Source organism: Populus trichocarpa, chromosome 4 (genome assembly GCF_000002775.5).
Source record: "Populus trichocarpa isolate Nisqually-1 chromosome 4, P.trichocarpa_v4.1, whole genome shotgun sequence".
Classification (NCBI taxonomy): Eukaryota; Viridiplantae; Streptophyta; class Magnoliopsida; order Malpighiales; family Salicaceae; genus Populus; species Populus trichocarpa.
The window spans coordinates 1,294,617-1,313,372 of record NC_037288.2 but is presented as its reverse complement, the minus strand read 5'-3'; the positions used below and the strand labels follow the sequence as shown (position 1 = coordinate 1,313,372).

Sequence of the window (18,756 nt, the reverse complement as noted above, 5' to 3'; positions counted from 1 at the left end):
ATGCACAAAAGCGAAAGAAAGGAGGGAAATCGACACCACCACCTATGACACCATACCTAAATTCCACTTCAAGTAATTTACCTAGCAAGTTCGTGAAAAAAAAACCCTTTTCCCCTCTGACTTGGGCGTGAGAAAACGAGGGTTAACCTAACAAATATGACAGGAAGCCACAGAGCACAGCATGATTTACCCTGCCAGTGAAGTTTCAGCACAGAATAAGTAGATAAAGTATGCTTATCAAATGGTGCAGGTCCCACCTCAGAATAATTAGAATTCTAATTCAAATAGAAACTCGGAAATAAAGCTAAAAATCCAGAACTAATTAAGAAAATAAAAAATTATGATAGAACAGCAACTTCCAAGCTTAATTTAAAAACCATCCTGATCTTGATTGATTATAGTGAATTGATCTCATACAAGATTATTATATAGATCAAATTTGAGTTCGATCCAATTACTAAATAAAAAATCATGCATGTTTTCATTAAATAAATTGTTTGACGCACTACTATACTTCTTAATGGACTTGGAGCTATCCATCTAGTTCTAGTTCAAATACATATCTGTTAGACTATTCACGTGTATGTGATTGATTGATTGAAACCCTCGTGCATCACATTGACATGAGAAAAGGAGGGTTAACCTAACAATGATGACCAGGAAACCACAGAGCATGGCATGATTTACCCTGCCAGTAAAGTTTGAGCACAGAATTAGTAGATGAAGTATGCTTGACCAAATGGTGCATGCCCTACCCTATTCATAATGCTAAGTTTTTAAATCCCTTTAGTGGTCGAAGGGGTTAAAATATTTATCAGTAAAGCATGCATATGCTTTCATTGCAATCACAGGATGAACATGATGGCTAATATCCCTATCAAATGCGCCAATTATGCAAAATCGCATGCTGTACACTTTAATAAAGAAGTTCGACAAGAGCTGATAAAAAAAACCCAAGTGAGAGAGAGAGATTCCTCAACTTTAAAGCAAACCCTTTCATTATATTCTTTGGCAAAGAGACAGGGCCACCACTTTCTGCAACCAGAAGCCTTCTTCATCACTTCAATCTTACTATATTATGCAATATAAAGCCAGTACCATTACCACCAAGTTCCCTGAGAAAATGGCTGCAACAGCTCCGGTTGCAATAGGCACGCGGGGTACAGTAGGATCACTTGTGAGGAAAGAAATTGAGTATTTCTCCAAGTTTGAGATAGACCGATGTGCAAGTTCAAGGAAACCTCAAGAGCAGGTGGCTGACATAGCTTCCAGTAATGGTCAGTCAAGGCCTAGTTTCTGGTCCTTGACGATGAGCTGGAAAAGGAAAAAGCGAAGAGGCAGCAGCGGATTCCTTCCAAGTATCTGTTCTGCTGTGGAAGTTGCTGACAGCAATAGGCTCAGTAGGATTCCTGGGTTCAGTTATAGAATCCTGAAGGATGATTCGAAGGATATGCAAGTTTAGACAATCTTTTAAAGAGCTGCCATGCTTTCTGACCTCTCTAAGCTGGTATGTGAAGCCACTGGGCCATGCTTTTTCTGATCCCATAACATTAGGTCCACAACTTCAAGTGTACTGGATTCTCTCTAGTCAGAATTATCTATCTATCAGACTTACGTTTAAGGGAATATGTCAGACTCGGAGAAGAGCACAGGATCACGTTGGTAGATTTCCTGCCATGTGTTGCTGATTAGAATTACTATTTTCTACGCTTTCTCACCTGCTTTGCTTCATCCAGACATTACCATCATGCAGTAACATTTCATAGATGATAATTGGAGTTGCGAAATGGCATCCACAGGTTGAGTTTATAAGAATTTGGTGCATTACATATTGTGCGTACCAGATTAGGAGGCTAACAACAGTCACTCCTGCTATTTTCAAACCCCATCTCATATTTTTTATAGTTCCCTGGATCATACCAGACTTTAATTTTCAATTAAAATGTCGTGAAGCACTACATGTGGAAAGCTTGCTCAAAAATTGCAGTGTAAGGAGTACTGTTAAATTAATTAAAAAATATCTATGTATGTAAAGTTAAGTTTTACTGTTGTTTGTGTACAGCAGAAACTGGATCATGTAGTTTCTAATTGAATGAACAGGCTGAGATTGATAAAGAAGAGCAAGCATTTATATCGTGAGAGAAATTATATCTACATTGGCATTCTGATGTTCTGAACGAACAACACTCCTGCAATTCTAGTGCCTGGACCTTTTTCCTGTGGCGAAAACAGTCCGTTTACATATTTACACACTTATGAAATACAGCATCTACGAGGTTTGTAAAATTAGTTGCACGGTAATATAATAAGGCAGTGAACTTTAAGCATATTGACAAAATTAATATTGATATTGAAATCGTAGAAGTAGCTTTTGGTTTCTGCAAAACAACTAAGCTTCTAGCTCTTCCTTGGCATTTCCTCCTTTCACAGAGTCGACGTAATGGATGCTTTCTGTTGATGCCATTGTAGCTTTTTTCTCCTCAGTTGGTTTGGTAAGAAATTCAAGTGCGGTTACGACATCAGCCATCAAAGGTCGGGCTTCAGCTTCTTCATGGACACACATGGCTGCTATTGCAAGAGCCTGATATAGACTCTTTTTTGGGTAGTTTCCTTCTAGTAATGGATCTGCCATTGCTGAAAATTTACTTCTGTCCTTCAACAGCGGCGCTGCCTACAATATGGAAATGTGAATCAATATCAAAAGGTCTGCAGTCTGCACTCCCAATTACTCTTAAAACCTCAAAATTTGCAGCTTGTGTTCTATGCTACAACCCTGGCAGAAAGGAAAGATATAATCCTGACAACTTGATTGCAAAAAAATCATCAACATACCCAATGAATTAGGTTCTGCTCTTCTGTTGGTCTTGACTTATCAATAACTCTCCTTCCTGAAATTATCTCCAGAAGAACAACACCGAAACTATACACATCCGACCTTGTTGTCAGCTGACCTGTCATTTGATATTCAGGAGCACAGTAGCCATATGTACCCATCACCCTTGTAGACACATGATCCTTCCCTCCTGTTGGTCCCAACTTGGCAAGTCCAAAATCAGACAGCTTCGGATTGAAATCTTCATCTAATAATATATTTGAAGCTTTGAAATCCCGATAGATGATTTGAGGATCGGCAACGCCGTGCAAATATTCCAGTCCTTGGGCTGCTCCTGATGCTATTTTCATCCTAGTACTCCAGTCCAAAGGATCCTTTCCTGAAGGTAAATCTGGAAAGCAGAAGATGTTAGCACCATGAGTACAGAATCTACTGGGACAATTTAGATAGAAAAACTTCAAACCTAAGTTAAATCAAGGCAGTGCTTGAGCTGCCACATGACATGTAAACAGAAAAGAATTTGGCAAAACTTCTAGCCTAGGATATAAAATTTCATGTGGGCATACCAAGAAGGTGATTTTCCAAAGATCCATTGGCCATGAATTCATAAACTAAGAGTTTTTGATCACCATCTGCACAATAGCCAATCAGTTTGACAAGATTCAGATGTTTAACCATGCTTAACGTAAGGACCTCAGAAAAGAATTCTCTATTTCCTTGCAATCCTTTCCTGTCAAGCTTCTTAACAGCAACAATCTGAAGAAAAAGAAGAAGAAGAAGAAGAACGAAACAAAAGAATTTCATTACAAGATGATCTAGGATAAAACATAGGCATGCATATCCTTAAAATACACAAGACTGACTTGATCAATGTTCTCAATGTATCCTTTATACACCCTTCCAAATCCACCTTCTCCCACTAGACAATGATGACTGAAATTGCTAGTTGCAACAGCTAGTTCACGAAATGTGAAAACCTGATTAATATTCTTCCTTTTGCTGGAGGCTGCAACATTGATAACATGATGAAATGATTAGCATTTATATATTACCAAAATCTCAGACTTGAAAACTTTTTATTCCATTGACAGACTTATTTTATAAGACATGTTCCCGACAATTGACAATGTTTTGCCTTGTTTTCCATAACCCTTGCTGTTCCATGAAGATCTGCTTCCCTTGAAAGAATTATTTTTTTCCATTCTGCAACAAGAGAAGAGACTCATTTCCTTCCCTCTCCTCCTGCCAAGTTGCTAACCCTTTTGTGTATTGCTAGGTAACTTGTTGGAGGTAAGAGGATTCAATCCCATCATGGAAAGCTATTTATGTATCCATTAAACTAGATAGGAATTGAGTTCTTTTGGTAACAGCATTGTTAACTTTTACTGTAAAATTTAACACCAGAACCATTGGATTCTGCAATTGTTTGTTAGTCTAGTTGTCAGCCTCTTGCTTCCAACTAGTAATTGGTTTTCTTGGTTTCTTCTTAGCTAACTGTTAACCTACTCCCTCCTATAATTAGTACTTGCTCATGTCTTATGATAAATGCTGACAGGGCACCACCATGGGAACCTGTTCATAAACCACTTTTTTTTAATTATTAAACTCACCCCGGCGAGGGTCAACCCGGCGAGCTGCTGACTCGGGATCTGGCTTGGATTCGGTTTTATGTTGAATTAGGTGGAAGTTGATCCAATCAAACATGTTTTTCTTGGTTAAAAAAAAAACACAATTCAAAATAAGGCAGTGTTAACCTTTTTTTAAAGAAAAAAATATCTTGAAATGATGTTTTTTGAATTGACCTGAATTAATTGAGGTTATTGTCTAATCCATAACTCAAGGTTGGGTCATGGACAATACCATGTTTTATAACTAATTCATTGTCCAGAGAATAAGATTCCATTGACAATTATTACAAGAAAATATTAGGTACTTTCTAGTCGTCTCATGGTGAATCCACACATATAAATTAAATAGGATCCACCTTAAAATGATTATAGGACCCATCATTTTGTAAGCATGGACTCATAATGATCCGAGTTCTTACAATAATTTTTCAAAAATCCATGACCTATTGGAGTTTTATAAACTAGAAGAGGGTTGTTTTTCTAGTCTTTAACTATGAATTGAAAAGGAAAAAGGGAACTGGCAGCAGCAGATTCTTTCCAAATATCTGTCTAGCTGTGGAAGTTGCTGACAGTAATAGTCTCAGTAGGATTCCTGGGTTCAGTCATAGAATCCTGAAGGATGATTTGAAGGATATGCAGGAGAGCTGCCATGCTTTCTGACCTCTTCTAAGCTGGTAGTTATCTATCAGGCTTACATTTAAAGGAATGTTGTTGATAATTAGGATTGTGTTACTATTCATGGAGCTGCTAATGCTTTCAACCTGCATGCTTCATCCATATATATATATATTCATGGAGCAGCGATACGATATTGATAGGTTAACTTCTGTAAGGTTTTAGTGCATCTGTAGTGCATTAGATGTTGACTACCAGATTGGAAGGTTAGCAAATATCATTCCTGATATGTCGAATGCCATGCCACCGTGTCATAGTTCTTACCATAGCTGTCAGATCCGACCTGGAGTCTGACAGAGAAAAAGGCCTGGATCGTTGGATCGTGGGGTCAACCCAGGTCAATCATTCGTAAATAGATTCCATATATCTTTACAAATCTATGAAATACAGTAACAATGTGGGATGCAAATTATAGTTACAGGGCAATATACACATTTCTCATAAACCAGGAATTCTAGGAGGAGCTTCTGGTTTCTACAGGAAACCTTGAGAGCGCGTTCAGTAATAGAAAATGTTTTCCATTTTCCAACTCCAATTTTCATTCCCCTATGGAAAATTAGAAAACATTGTTCATTTCATTAGTTATTTTCCATCATTAACCATAGGGACCAAATTGAACACATCTGAAACCACCAATACAAGCCATGTCATGAGCTTTAAAGCCAAACCTATATGAGTTTTTCCTCCAGCAGCTTTCATTGTCAAATGGTTTTTCTGCCAAAAACTGCTGCCATCTTCTTTCCTTCCTGTAATAAATGGCCATTTCTTTCATTCTTTGTCAATTTGCCTAACATAATATATATTATGTTAGGCAAATTGGAGTGTTACTTGAGGTTCTAACTCTTGCTTCACATTTCCTTCTGTTACAGAGTTGACATGATGGATACTTTCTGTTGATGAAAATGTAGCCTTTTCCTACTCAATTGGCCCCGCAAGAAACTCAAGTGCAGTTACAACATCAGTCATCAAAGGTCTGGTGTCAGCTTCCTCTCGGAGACACATTGCTGCAATTGCTAGAGCTTGATATAGACTCTTTTGCTGGTAGTTTCCTTCTAGCAATGGATCCGCCATAGCTGTAAATTTACTTCTGTCCTTGAACAGTGGTCCTGCCTGAAATATGGAAATGAGAATCAATCTTAAGGGCTGCATTCCCATTTACTCTTGAGGTTATAATCCTAACAAATTCCTTGAAGAAAAAAACATCATGAACATACCCAAAGCACTAGGTTCTGCTCCTCGGTTGGTCTTGACATGTCAATGACTCTCTTCCCAGAAATTGTCTCCAGAAAAAAAACACCAAAACAGTAGACATCAGACTTTGTTGTCAGCTGACCTGTTAATTGATATTCAGGAGCACAGTACCCATATGTACCCATCACCCTTGTAGACACATGATCCTTTCCTCTTGTCGGACCCAACTTAGCAAATCCAAAATCAGAGAGTTTCGCATTGAAATTTGCGTCTAACAATATGTTTGATGCTTTGAAATCTCGATAAATGATTTGAGGATCCACCGTATCGTGCAAATGTTCCAATCTTTGTGCTACTCCTGTTGCTATTTTCATCCTAGAAGTCCAGTCCAAAGGTTTTCTTCCTGGAGGTAAATCTGGAAAGCAGAAAATATTAGCACACTAAACACAAAATCTTTATAGAGACAATGTAGATAGCAAAAATTTGTACCTAACCCTAAATCAAGTCAGTTCTTGAACTGCTACATGATATGTAAAGACTCAAAACTTTGTAAACTTATTGTCTAGGAAACAAGAATTTATGTGGGCATACCAAGAAGGTGAGTCTCCAAACTTTCCTTGGGAATGAATTCATAAACTAAGAGTCTTTGATCACCATCTACACAATAGCCAATCAATTTGACAAGATTTGGATATTGAACCATACTTAATGTATTAACCTCTGAAAAGAATTCCTTGTTTCCTTGCCTTCCATTCCTGTCAAGCTGCTTAACAGCAACATGCTGAAAAAAAGAGAGAACGAAACAAAAGAATTGCATCACAAGATGATCTAGGATGATGAATACGCATGCACACGCGTGCTGAAAGCATAAGATTTGTCAAAAAAAACCACTTCAACTTAAAAGTTAAGCTATTAGATGAGGTTTTTATGATTTATATTATTCTCTAAAAAAATTAACCTGATCAATGCTCTCAATGAATCCTTTGTAAACCTTTCTGAACCCACCTACTCCGACGGAGCAGGAAGGATTGAAGTCATCAGTTGCAACAGATAGTTCGTGGTATGTGAAAACCTTTAAATTATTCTTCCTTTTGCTGCTGCCTGCGACAACATTGATAGATAACATGACTAAGATGATAGCCTTCTATATCTCACCAAAACCACAAACTAGAAATCTTTTTTTATTACAAACCTATTTTCCATGACAAGTTCTTCCAGAAAGACAATGCTCTGCCATGTTTGGCAGATTCCTTGTCCATGCATGAAGTGCTCTCTACAGGAGCGTCCTCCCTTTCCGATCTACAACATGGAAAAATTTTCATTTTCTTCCCTCTCCTCTTACTAATTTGCAAAACCCTTTTGTATAAGCTCTACAACTCCAATTTTATTTCCAAATTCCCTTGTTGAAAGTAGGATTTAATCCTACCATAAAAGCTGCTTACATATATCACCAGGATCACATTTGGATGCTGCTGAAAATTGCTAGTCGCCTGGTTTCTAGTTGTTTATCTCTTTGATTCCATCTTTGTTTAGTAAAAACAGCTGCTTAAACTATCTTTTCAACCATTCTCTCCTATAATCAGTATTATCCATGGCTAAGATAATGCTGATCAAGCCACCTCTATGACCTTGTTCAGGATTTATTTGACTGGATGATTATTTGTTGGTTGCCCCTGAGTTGCATATATAAATATATATTCCCTTTTTTATCAAGTTTATCGGTTATACAATAGACTGACCATATATACTGATCATGTATAGTTTTTTTTTTTTCCATGCAAAATTGTTCTTTGTAGTTGATAAATTCGATTCATGAGATTTTGATGATAATATTGTAAAAGTTTAATTTTAATTTGATCATTGAATTAAGTTAAAATTTTATTATAAAATTTTAAAAAAATTATTTTCTATAATGTTAAATTTCCATAGCTATTTAAGGTCATTGAATCCTTTAAATTAGACTTAAAAGTTATTATTTGGAATTTGATATACTTGCTAGTTAATTTTTCTTTTTCTATTTGTTTTATAATTTTATAATTATTTTTTTAGCTTTCTTCAAGACATTTTGTAATATTGGATTTTGATTATTAAGATAAAAAAATTTAATAATAAGAATTTAATTAGGATTCTTGTGTTTAAAATTTTTTTAGGAAACTTTTTATCTTTAATTTATTTTTTTCTAGGTTTAGTTGTGTTAAAATTAAAAATATTTTCTAGACAATATAGAATAAGGTGGTGAATCATTTTAGTAGTGATGAATTAATAAAATCTATTTATAAAGATAACTTTAAAATGGAATGAATTTTTATTTATTATATTTTGAATATATTTTTTTAATTTATACCATGTGTGGAATCTCGAGTATTTTTATTCTTTATTATTTATTTCTTAAATTAAATTTTTTTGTATAATTATGATTACAAATTATTTTTGTTCACAAAAAAAATAAATTAATATAAATATATATACATAAAATATTTTAAAATAAAAAATTATTTTTATTGGTATATAAAATAATTTAAAATATTCATAAAAAATAATAGCATAACCAACAAAATTTTAAGAAACCTTTAAATTTTAAATCTTGAATTAATAAAAAAGAAAATAACGCCATGGGCCTAGTTCAAGCCCACGTAATTCCTTTCCTTAATCTCTCCCAAAGCCCACTAAACTTTCCACGCGCAGGACCTCAAACCCACACACATGTCCACCCATACCCACGAAACTAACACGTGTCCCGTCACCTTCACCCCTAAAACCCCAGCAGGAAAAAAAAAACCCTAATTTCAAAATAAATTCCAATCAATGACGATTTACAGATCCATAAAAACCCTAATTTCAAAAATCCCCAATTCAAACAAATCCAGATCTTTCTTTACAACAAATTCCACTATAATCCAATCACCATTCGCTCCTTTACATTACTACTACTACTACCCCCCTTCTTCTCCTCCTAATCGATTCCTCTCTAAATGGATTTTCCTAAACGCACCGTTTCAAGGCCCTCTCTTTCTCTCTTCTCCTCCGTGGAAGCTTTTGCAGTCTTCGGCACCGCTTTATCTACGTGGAAACGCTATTGTTTTGAGGAAAGTCGAGGCCTTTAATTTGCATTTGTTAAAAAGTCGGGTCGGATCGGGTTATGTGGGTCAAGGCGTGTTGTCGGATCGGGTTGACCTGGTGAAGGAGGAGGAAGTGGATGACGGTGGTGATAAAGATGGGATTTTGGAGAGTTTTGTTAATTTGCCTAATTTTATCTCTATTAGCCGTTTGGTCTCTGGGCCTTTAATTGGATGGTATTTTTCTAATTTTTAAATTTCTTCAATTATACACACACACATACACTATGTTTATGGTCTGTTTCGTTACTGAGAAATGAGAGAAGTGAATGGGAAAAAGTTGGGATTATCTTCAATTTTGAAGTTTTTGAGTGATGTCACTGTGGTTAAATTTTTATTAAATTTTGAGGGTTTTTATGACTGATTAATTTATGTCAATGTAAAAAATTTGCTTTTTTTTATTATTAATTTGGATATTTTTAGTTGTGATAAATTTAAAAGAATGATCTTTCATTCTAATTATGTATTCAAAGTTGGGAGTTACAGCTTGTTAACAATTATGAATACAAAATTGTTTGTTTAATGCAGAAGAAGTAAATTTTATTAGTATTATATTGGGAAATGAGTGCTAATGTTAAATGATCCGGATGAGCGTCTTTTATGTAACCTAGTAACTGTTTTTTATGTTTGGATTCCAATTCTCAGTGTTTCTGTTGTGTGGATGTTTTGTTATTTCATGATTATGCATTTTGTTTGTTATGATCTGGATTAGAGGGGTGATTAATTAATGGTTTTTATGCAGGATGATTACAAATGACATGTATTCTTCTGCATTTGTGGCGTTGGCTATTGCTGGTGCAAGTGACTGGGTAATATTATCATGACAATTCGTTTTGCATTTTTTTTTCAAAATAAAAAATTGAAAATTTAATATGTTGTTCTTTCTTAAAACCTGTAGCTAGATGGGTATGTCGCTAGGAAGATGAGAATTGATTCTGTTGTGGGTTCCTATCTTGATCCTCTTGCTGATAAGGTAAAGTGAATGCTTCATCTTCTTCAAAGCTTTAGTGTTGATTGTTGATAGCTAGTACGGGTTGTAATTGGAGTTTATTATAATCTGCTAGGGGCTAATTCCGTTAAACTTATTTCTTTGCTTAACATAGGTTCTTATCGGATCTGTTGCATTGGCAATGGTACATATGGATCTTCTACACCGTAAGTTGTCTTAATTTTAACCATATTTTGTAGAACCTGGAATTTATATGCAGATGGATAGTAAATGTGGTTGATGTATGGTTGTACAACTTATGTTATACTCTATGCCTTGTGAAGCTGGACTTGTCGGACTGGTAGTGTTGCGAGATGTTGCACTTGTCTGTGGAGCAGTTTATCATAGAGCTAGTAGCTTGGGTTGGAAGGTTGGTTGACTGACTTGTCATTTGTCCCTTTTTGTATTATTTTTTGCTTTAACCTGGTTATTTACTCCTTGGCCTAAAATTTTGCTTGATATTTTCTAATTTCTTCTCCTAGTGGACTAGTTGGTATGACTTCTTCAATCTTGATGGGACCCGCCCAGAGAAGGTTGAGCCTCTCTTCATAAGTAAGGTATGGTTTGTAATTTTCAATTTGATTTGTCATGGCACCTGCAATGTGGTTTAAATATAAGTTTCTTTGATCCATTATTTTTTATTTTTAAAGCCATAAGATGATTTTAGTTGAACACTGAGTGTGGGTGATTGGAGAAATCCTTTGTGTATTTTTTTGATGATATGGTGATTTTTGCATTGAATCATTGAATCGAGGAACATTTTGAAGCAAAAGGTATGGTTAAGAACGAGGTCTCACTATACTATTACCCTGTATGAATTTAACAAACCTAGAGTAGATGCGTTATAGGAAATGTGTGAAGCTCTTGAAAGCCTGAAGGAAACTGGTGGCAGTAGAGGATGGAAAGCGCTGCCTGCTATGATAATTACCTTTCAATTATGCCAAAATACTTTGTACTTAAAATCTGTTCTAATAATGATGTTAACAAGCATTAGCAGCTATTTTTCCAGAATTGAACATTGTTCTTGGTCAAGAAGAAGAAGAAAAAATCTGGACATTTTTTTTTTCTTGAGCACGTAATTGATTTCATTTTGGTTAAAACCTTTTTGTGTCCACTAAGGAGGAGTCCTGGTTATTGACAGGTTAATACAGTTTTCCAGCTGGTTTTAGTTGCTGCAGCTCTCATTCAACCAGAGTTTGGAACCCAGGAAACTCTACCATACATAACATACTTGAGGTAATCCAGTCAACTTTTAATTTCATCCCGTGTATTGTTTCTGCTCAACTACTGCAATAAATTATCATACATGACCTATTGTTCGCTACAATTTGATGCAGTTGGTTAGTGGCCGGCACAACAGTGGCTTCTACTGCTGCATATGGAGCAAAATACATGAATAGACCTGCATTGCTTGCAAGGAAATCATAGTTTTTGTTTTCCCTGCTCTAACCTGACAGTCGAGGAATGACCTTGAATTTGAGTTACCAAGCTGGTGCTGGCATTTGAAGCTTTTCAAGAGATACAAATGATATTCAGGGTCATCATTCCGTGGTTGCAGAAGAAAAGAAAAAGGTTAATCAGGGCCTTTTCAAAGTCATATCCGATATGCCCCTTTGGTATAGATGAGCTGTGGTTTCTCCAACAGTTGCGATTGACAATGCTGTGAGTTTGGGGAGATATCAGCTTGTGAAGCAGTGGAAAATGGAAATGGTTCTGCTGATGAATATGTCAGCATGTAAATTATTTGATATAGAGAAGTTGTGATGGAAGAGAAAAAAAAAAAGATCTTGTTAAATCAAGATGTAATAATGGAAATTCTTTTCATCTACTTTGTGTATTTTGTTCAAGCTTCTGTTGCCACCCAAGTTTCTGTGGACAAAACTCATACTTTTGAGGGATCAATCTACAGAACGGATGTTAATCTCCTGGACTGATATGGTAGAAACATCAGGCTAAGTTATGATGACATTACAAGCAGATGGTGATTGAATATGTGATCATTTCTGGCTTTTTCAGGAAGAGGGTTGTCTCTGTAGCAAGTGGCGATGGCAACACTGTCTAGGACAAAAGAAGGGTTGATGCAAACACTCTGATGACCTGATCTAAAGCCAGTGAAGACAAAAACATTCTCGGTAATATCCAGCTGAATCCAGACGGTAGACAGATAGGGATTTGGATGCATCCTCTCAAGGATCAATGAATCTTGTAACATGAAACCAAAATCAGTGAAAAGGGTATTACAATGTCCTCAAAGTTACTTAGAAATATCTGCATGTTGTCGCAAGAAGAGTGCACCTGTTCTCATATCAAGCCTAGAGCTTCCATAGTTATCAACCTTACCCTGTCACGAAACGACATCATTTAAAAAAAAAAAAAAAAAAAACTTAGATTTGATCTGGCTAAATGTCATTAGTTTAGCCATGTCAATTGAAATCTCTAAATTAATTTGAAATTAAACTCAACTCAGGACAGGTTTAGGATTAGTTCGAGATCAACATATTATTATATGTTTGAGTTATTCTTAAATTGTTTGTAAATTTTTACTTATTATATGTTGGAAATAACAAGATGGTTGGTGGTATTCAATTAAAAAAAAATAGATGAGTTGTGATCTAAATAATGAAGATGTTTTATTGTTTATATAAATAAAAACTCAATATTTAAGTCCAATAATCTTATGGTTTCAACAAGACATATGTCAATGTGTGTGTATATTAATGTATTGAGATGCTATATCAATATCTCTATTTGTATGAAAAATAACATATTAACTTAGAGTTGTTTTTTAAAGTATTTTTAGTTTAAAAATATATTAAAATATTATTTTTTTTATTTTTTAAATTTTATTTTTGATATCAATACATCAAAACAATTTAAAATATAAAAAAATTATTAAAAAAAACAATTTAAAATATAAAAAAATATTAAAAAAAACACTACAAAACCACATTCTAAACAAATCTAAATCATTATTGTCATTCTCATCTTCCTCATTTTCTTAAAACTACGATTCCAAAATATTATATGCAATTTAGGATAAAAACACTTTATTTTAATTTTTAAGCCTCCTAATATGATTTTTTTTAACATCAAATATTTTTTAATTTTGGATTATGAGGATTAAGTTAAAAATTTTACTATGATTAAATCCCATTTCCCTGTTATGATGGATGAGGATAATAAAATCCTATTAGTGATCCATCGATTTTTTTATAAAAAAAAAAAAACCTAGCAAAATTTCATAAACTCAAAAAACAAAAAAGAAAACACTTTAATTGGGTCGTGAATGCCACTCGCTTTCTAATTGTCCTATGAGAGTCACATCAATCAAGCAACGAACTTCATCTCCATACATTATTATAGCCACCCTCTCTCTCCTAATATTGTAGTTTTCACCTCTTCTTTGGTTTTTTCAGAAATCGAAAATACTCGCAATAATCGATCTTCAAAACCAACTTAGTCATTAGAAAATCGTTATTTCTCATCTGGGTCTCAAAAATCTTCAGCTGAAACATCATATAATAAGATAATCTTAGAGGTTACTCGTATAATTATTGATTATTAATTGGTATTATTATAAAAGTATTATGGCTCAAGCAGTGGAGGATTGGTATAAGCAGATGCCAATAATCACTCGCTCTTATGTCACTGCTGCTGTTGTTACCACCATTGGTTGCTCTCTTGATGTATGCCTACCTTCTCTCACTTTTTCATTTTTTTATGTTTTGGTTTTTGTTTAATAAATGGTTTTTTTTTTATTTGTTAGTTTTGGTTCTGATAAAATGGGTTTTCTTGTTTTTTTATAATTTCAAATGGGTTTGTTTTAATTTCCTGAATGGTAGCTTTCTTCTTGTTTGTTTTTCCTTTGATTTTCAATGTGGGTTTTGTGTTTTTGCAAAAATTAAACATTTTTTGAGTTATTCCTTTTAATTTTTGTTGATGGGTTTTATTGTTTTTGAATGATTTCAACTGGGTTTCTTTCAATTTTGTGATTAGTTGCTTTTCCCTTTTGATTTTCAATGTGAATATTGTGTGTTATTTTTTATTCTTAATTGTTGAAGGATGTTAAAATAATTAGTTTGGATTATTGTAGGTTGTGTTAGCTGTTGCTTTTGTTATTCACATCAACGACTAGGCTTAGGGAGTTAGATTGGTTCATTCTGGGTTTATTTTTATCCTGACATTTGTGATTTCGATGGTTTTGTAAAGGTGAAGGGACTGATTTATTTACTTTTGGTTTGATTTTTTTGTGCAGATAATATCTCCGTCTAACCTTTACTTGAACCCCAGACTTGTGATGAAGAATTATGAGTTCTGGCGCCTCGTCACTAATTTCCTTTACTTCCGTAAAATGGGTGAGTTTTCATCTGAGTTTAATGGTGTTTACCATATCATAAATTTATGGAAGCTGTCAACTTTATTGTATGTGTTGAGTCATTCGTGTGCGCTGTGAATATGGGAGGCTTTCTAGCTTTGTCCAGCTCCATTGACAATCTGTGAACAGGTTCCTAGGTGTAGAGAAATATTTGCTTTCACTTTGCTTCGCTATTATAAGAATGCTGTGAATTTGGATTTTCATATCTACATATCTATAAACAAAGATGTAGATGTATTGTGAATAGAAGAGTTATTGTAAACTTTGGTTGAACAAGGTCATTGTAAGCATGGCCGTGTTTTTCCTGGTGAAATTTATGACATTTGCACCTCTTACGGCATCTGATATCCAAGCTCTAACTGCCTATCTTCTTTGAGCAAAAATTAGCATTCAAGAGAAGATACGTCATTGAAATGCTATTGATTCTTGTTTTCCAGTCTGAGTCTTGATCAGTTTAGGGCAAGGAATTATTAAATTGTAGCTGTTATCCTCCTACAAAGAAAACCTGAGTTGTTATGCGTTAGGCATTACTTTTAATTCCTAAAATTGAATCGAGCACTTCTAATATACCACACTAAACTGCTGTTTCATGTCTGATCTAGCCTGTTTGCGTAGTTGATTATACTTGACTTCATGAATTTTTCTCTATAAAAGATCTTACATCCTGAGATGCTTTTTAGTTGAAAGTTCTGTCTTCATTTTCTCTTTGTCAAATTCCTTGGTCACAATAAAGATTGGATTATAAGTTCTGACTGCATATGATATACTTGTGTGATAGAGTTATTTCTTTACCATCTATGTGTCATTCTTAATGTTCTTCTTCATGATACCAGACTTGGACTTTATGTTCCACATGTTCTTTCTTGCTCGATATTGCAAACTTCTTGAAGAGAACTCTTTTAGGGGAAGGACTGCAGATTTCTTTTACATGCTCTTGTTTGGTGCCACTGTTTTGACTAGCATTGTCATAGTTGGAGGAAACATACCCTATCTGTCAGAATCTTTTGCAAAAATCATATTCCTGAGCAATTCATTGACATTCATGATGGTTAGTTACTTTCTTCTTGTTTGCATTCAAATATCTTTTGTAGTAACTGCTTTTTGAGCAAGCTTTACCAGTTTTTTTTTGTCTTTTTCATCAATACAGGTTTATGTTTGGAGCAAGCAAAACCCTTTTATCCACATGAGTTTCTTGGGCATCTTTACTTTCACAGCAGCTTACCTTCCATGGGTGAGTAAGCTTCTACCGATGCTGCATGTGATATTTTTTTAACCTAGTCATATAATTTTGTCTCATAATGATGACATGTACTTCTGCCTGCCATACATTTGTAAATCTTGTTTCCTCCAGGTTCTCTTGGGATTCTCTGTCCTTGTTGGTGCCAGTGCTTGGGTGGACCTACTGGTGTGTTTTCTGTGCTAAATATTCTTTTTAATTCCATTTTTGGGCTTTTTATATTAAATTCATGTTAGCAAATTCTTGAACATGTGTGCCAGGGAAGTATGCTAGTGGCTACACTAAAGTTTGCATGATTGGAACTTTATTGTAGTTTTTGTTTCAACATACCCTGGATGTTCTGTCACGAGCATTCAAGTTTCGCAGAAACCTGAATACTGATTAGGAGTACCTCATTGTCCCCATCATTACCCAAAAAATGAAAAGAAAAGGGAAACACTAATACTGATCATAATTTTGTGCTGTTTGCTGAAACAAGGCATGTTGTGTCACTATAATCTCAGTCATCTTTCCCTTGTTGTTTGCTTGATGTAATGAGGGATCAGGGGCTTCCACGTTTATCCAGTCATGTTAAACTTACAAGGTCAAGGAGTATTTTTTAACACTAATCTAGTTGTGAAGTATTTTTGAACTCTAATCTAGTCGTGGAGCCGTTAGAACGTGTGGCTACTCTAGGAATATATTATGTCATGTAAAGCTCCTCCCGACTTTGATGTCACATTACATTTTCCTTTAATCTGGCTACTTTTGTCATATAAATCTCTTGATTTCCTTTGTTTAATTATTACTTTTTCTGATTCAGGGGATGACAGCGGGTCATGCTTACTACTTTCTTGAAGATGTATATCCACGGATGACAGGTCGTCGGCCCTTACAAACACCAGGATTCATCAAATCAATGTTTGCAGATGAGGCTGTTGTGGTGGCACGGCCAGTAAACATCAGATTTGCCCCTCCACCTGCAGAAGAACTTCACCAAGATTGATCAGGTACACAGAAATTGTAGGGTGATGAATGGTGGCCTGCCCTTAAAAGTAGATGGAAGTATGGTTAGACGTAGTTCTTCATGTAAGACACGTCTTCAATTCAGAGATTAACTATGTAAAGACGTAGTTCTTCATGTAAGACACGTCTTCAATTCAGAGATTAACTATGTAAATGACACTGCTTCTAGCTAATTAATATAGTATTTTCTACTTCTTTTGTGCATTTCATGTCCCAATCAAATACACAGCAAGATCGTTTTTCTTAGATTATCATGATTCCTGATCATTTATCATAGAAGTGATCGTACATTTCCTGGTTCAATTAAACTTTTGGTATCCAGTGGGATTGACTGTAGTGAATGGAAAAGGAAATGCTGACACGGATAACGGCAAATGCTATTTGCGCAATGTCATGGGTTGTATTAATTTTTTTCTTGAACAAAGAAAAAATTAAAATATTAAAATGTTGAGGTTGTAATATATTGGGTTATGATTTTTTAAAATCGACACCATAGCATATTAAATCAATATAAGTCAATTGGGTTAACTCCTTAAATTTCTGATGTACATGATGAAGACTGATAATTTTATAAAAGAGCAAGTTGATATAAATTTTAATTATCCCTTGGCTCGATCCTCACTTGGGTATTAAAGCTCTTGACATCAGTTCTCTCTATCATTTCAGCATTCATGCACATCTCTTCAGCTCTCTTTTCCTCCAACAAAATCTCTCTGAACCCTTCCCTCTAATTTCTCCTCTCTCAATTCAACTCCTTCGCAATGCATCTCGGGTTTTTTTATGGCATGGACAATTGTTAAGCGTGAGGTGGAGACCCATCTGGGTTTTTCAATTCCAGAGGCAAAAAATCCTAGGGTATGTTGTAATGCCTTTTTAAAGTTGACCCATCTCGGATTTAAGCCTCGGTTCTGGCCTTGGTTCGTCTGCTGCACTTTGTGTTGCATTCTGAGCGGCTCTTCTTGCCACTCCGTTCTGGCCATGGTTCATATGTTGCTCTGTGTTGCATTCTTAGCAGCTATTCTTGCTTGCTCAGACCCTATGAATTTGGACATGAAATAAGGGTGGTTAATTTTTGGCGAGTCTTGGGTTTTCAAATCGACAAAATTATTCCATCTGGGTAGAAATTTGTGTTCGAAAGATGGTGGTGGCGGCTGCATGGACAGAGGCATTGAAGAAACTAATTTGATGATTTTATGGTTTGTGAAATGGGAAAGAGGTGGTATTTTTGGGTGGGTTGAAAAGGTAGAGAGATACGTCGTTTGTTCACTTTTTATATATATATATTATATGATAGTAGTTTGGTTTTTTTAAAATTTAAAAATTAAGTAGACACAATAAATAAATAAACTGTAATTTCTAAAAATAAAAATAAAAAATAACTAAACTACATTAAAATCAAAAAAGTGATTTTCTAAAACAAAAACAATTAGAAAAGACACGCACTCATGGGCCTAGCCCATTAAAAGGCTTGGCCCACATGTCACGCCTCTTTTATTTTATTTTTCTTAAATATTAAAGGGCAAATCATGTGTCGTTCGTCTTTCATTTAAGAGAAAAATGATGTGGATAATCCATTATCTGTAATTTTATATTTTGACGACTATCAGGAAATAAACTTGTTCATGATCTTAATAAGCCAAAAATCAATTTAAAAACCTAAATTTAAAAAAAATTATTGATGTCAAATCTATCCTCTCAGACGATGAGA

The 18,756-nt window shown here is 34.9% G+C and overlaps 5 protein-coding genes across 5 annotated transcripts; 3 read left to right on the top strand and 2 right to left on the bottom strand.

The window, feature by feature from the left end:
- The first annotated feature begins 806 nt into the window (after window positions 1–806).
- Window positions 807–2,045, top strand: LOC7458543 (uncharacterized). The gene has a single exon (XM_002305554.4). The coding sequence runs from the start codon at window positions 1,079–1,081 to the stop codon at window positions 1,460–1,462; it is 384 nt and encodes a 127-aa protein (XP_002305590.2). The 5' UTR covers window positions 807–1,078; the 3' UTR covers window positions 1,463–2,045.
- Window positions 2,013–4,287, bottom strand: LOC127905153 (probable serine/threonine-protein kinase PBL23). The gene is made up of 5 exons (XM_052451824.1): window positions 3,927–4,287; window positions 3,697–3,839; window positions 3,400–3,589; window positions 2,833–3,224; window positions 2,013–2,671 (listed from the first exon to the last, which is right to left on the bottom strand). Exons 1-5 carry the CDS (start codon window positions 4,057–4,059, stop codon window positions 2,390–2,392), a joined length of 1,140 nt encoding a protein of 379 aa, XP_052307784.1. The 5' UTR covers window positions 4,060–4,287; the 3' UTR covers window positions 2,013–2,389.
- A 1,764-nt stretch (window positions 4,288–6,051) lies between these two features.
- Window positions 6,052–7,586, bottom strand: LOC7458542 (probable serine/threonine-protein kinase PBL23). The gene is made up of 5 exons (XM_052452265.1): window positions 7,520–7,586; window positions 7,286–7,428; window positions 6,919–7,108; window positions 6,351–6,742; window positions 6,052–6,246 (listed from the first exon to the last, which is right to left on the bottom strand). Exons 1-5 carry the CDS (start codon window positions 7,584–7,586, stop codon window positions 6,052–6,054), a joined length of 987 nt encoding a protein of 328 aa, XP_052308225.1.
- Window positions 7,587–9,062: 1,476 nt separating this feature from the next.
- Window positions 9,063–12,696, top strand: LOC7479068 (cardiolipin synthase (CMP-forming), mitochondrial). Its single transcript, XM_002305553.4, has 8 exons — window positions 9,063–9,620; window positions 10,186–10,252; window positions 10,342–10,416; window positions 10,547–10,598; window positions 10,716–10,801; window positions 10,914–10,988; window positions 11,573–11,667; window positions 11,769–12,696. Exons 1-8 carry the CDS (start codon window positions 9,133–9,135, stop codon window positions 11,857–11,859), a joined length of 1,029 nt encoding a protein of 342 aa, XP_002305589.2. The 5' UTR covers window positions 9,063–9,132; the 3' UTR covers window positions 11,860–12,696.
- A 1,090-nt stretch (window positions 12,697–13,786) lies between these two features.
- On the top strand, window positions 13,787–17,252 carry LOC7458541 (derlin-2.2). The gene is made up of 6 exons (XM_002305552.3): window positions 13,787–14,117; window positions 14,687–14,786; window positions 15,640–15,854; window positions 15,954–16,037; window positions 16,158–16,211; window positions 16,846–17,252. Exons 1-6 carry the CDS (start codon window positions 14,019–14,021, stop codon window positions 17,026–17,028), a joined length of 735 nt encoding a protein of 244 aa, XP_002305588.1. The 5' UTR covers window positions 13,787–14,018; the 3' UTR covers window positions 17,029–17,252.
- Window positions 17,253–18,756: the final 1,504 nt, after the last annotated feature.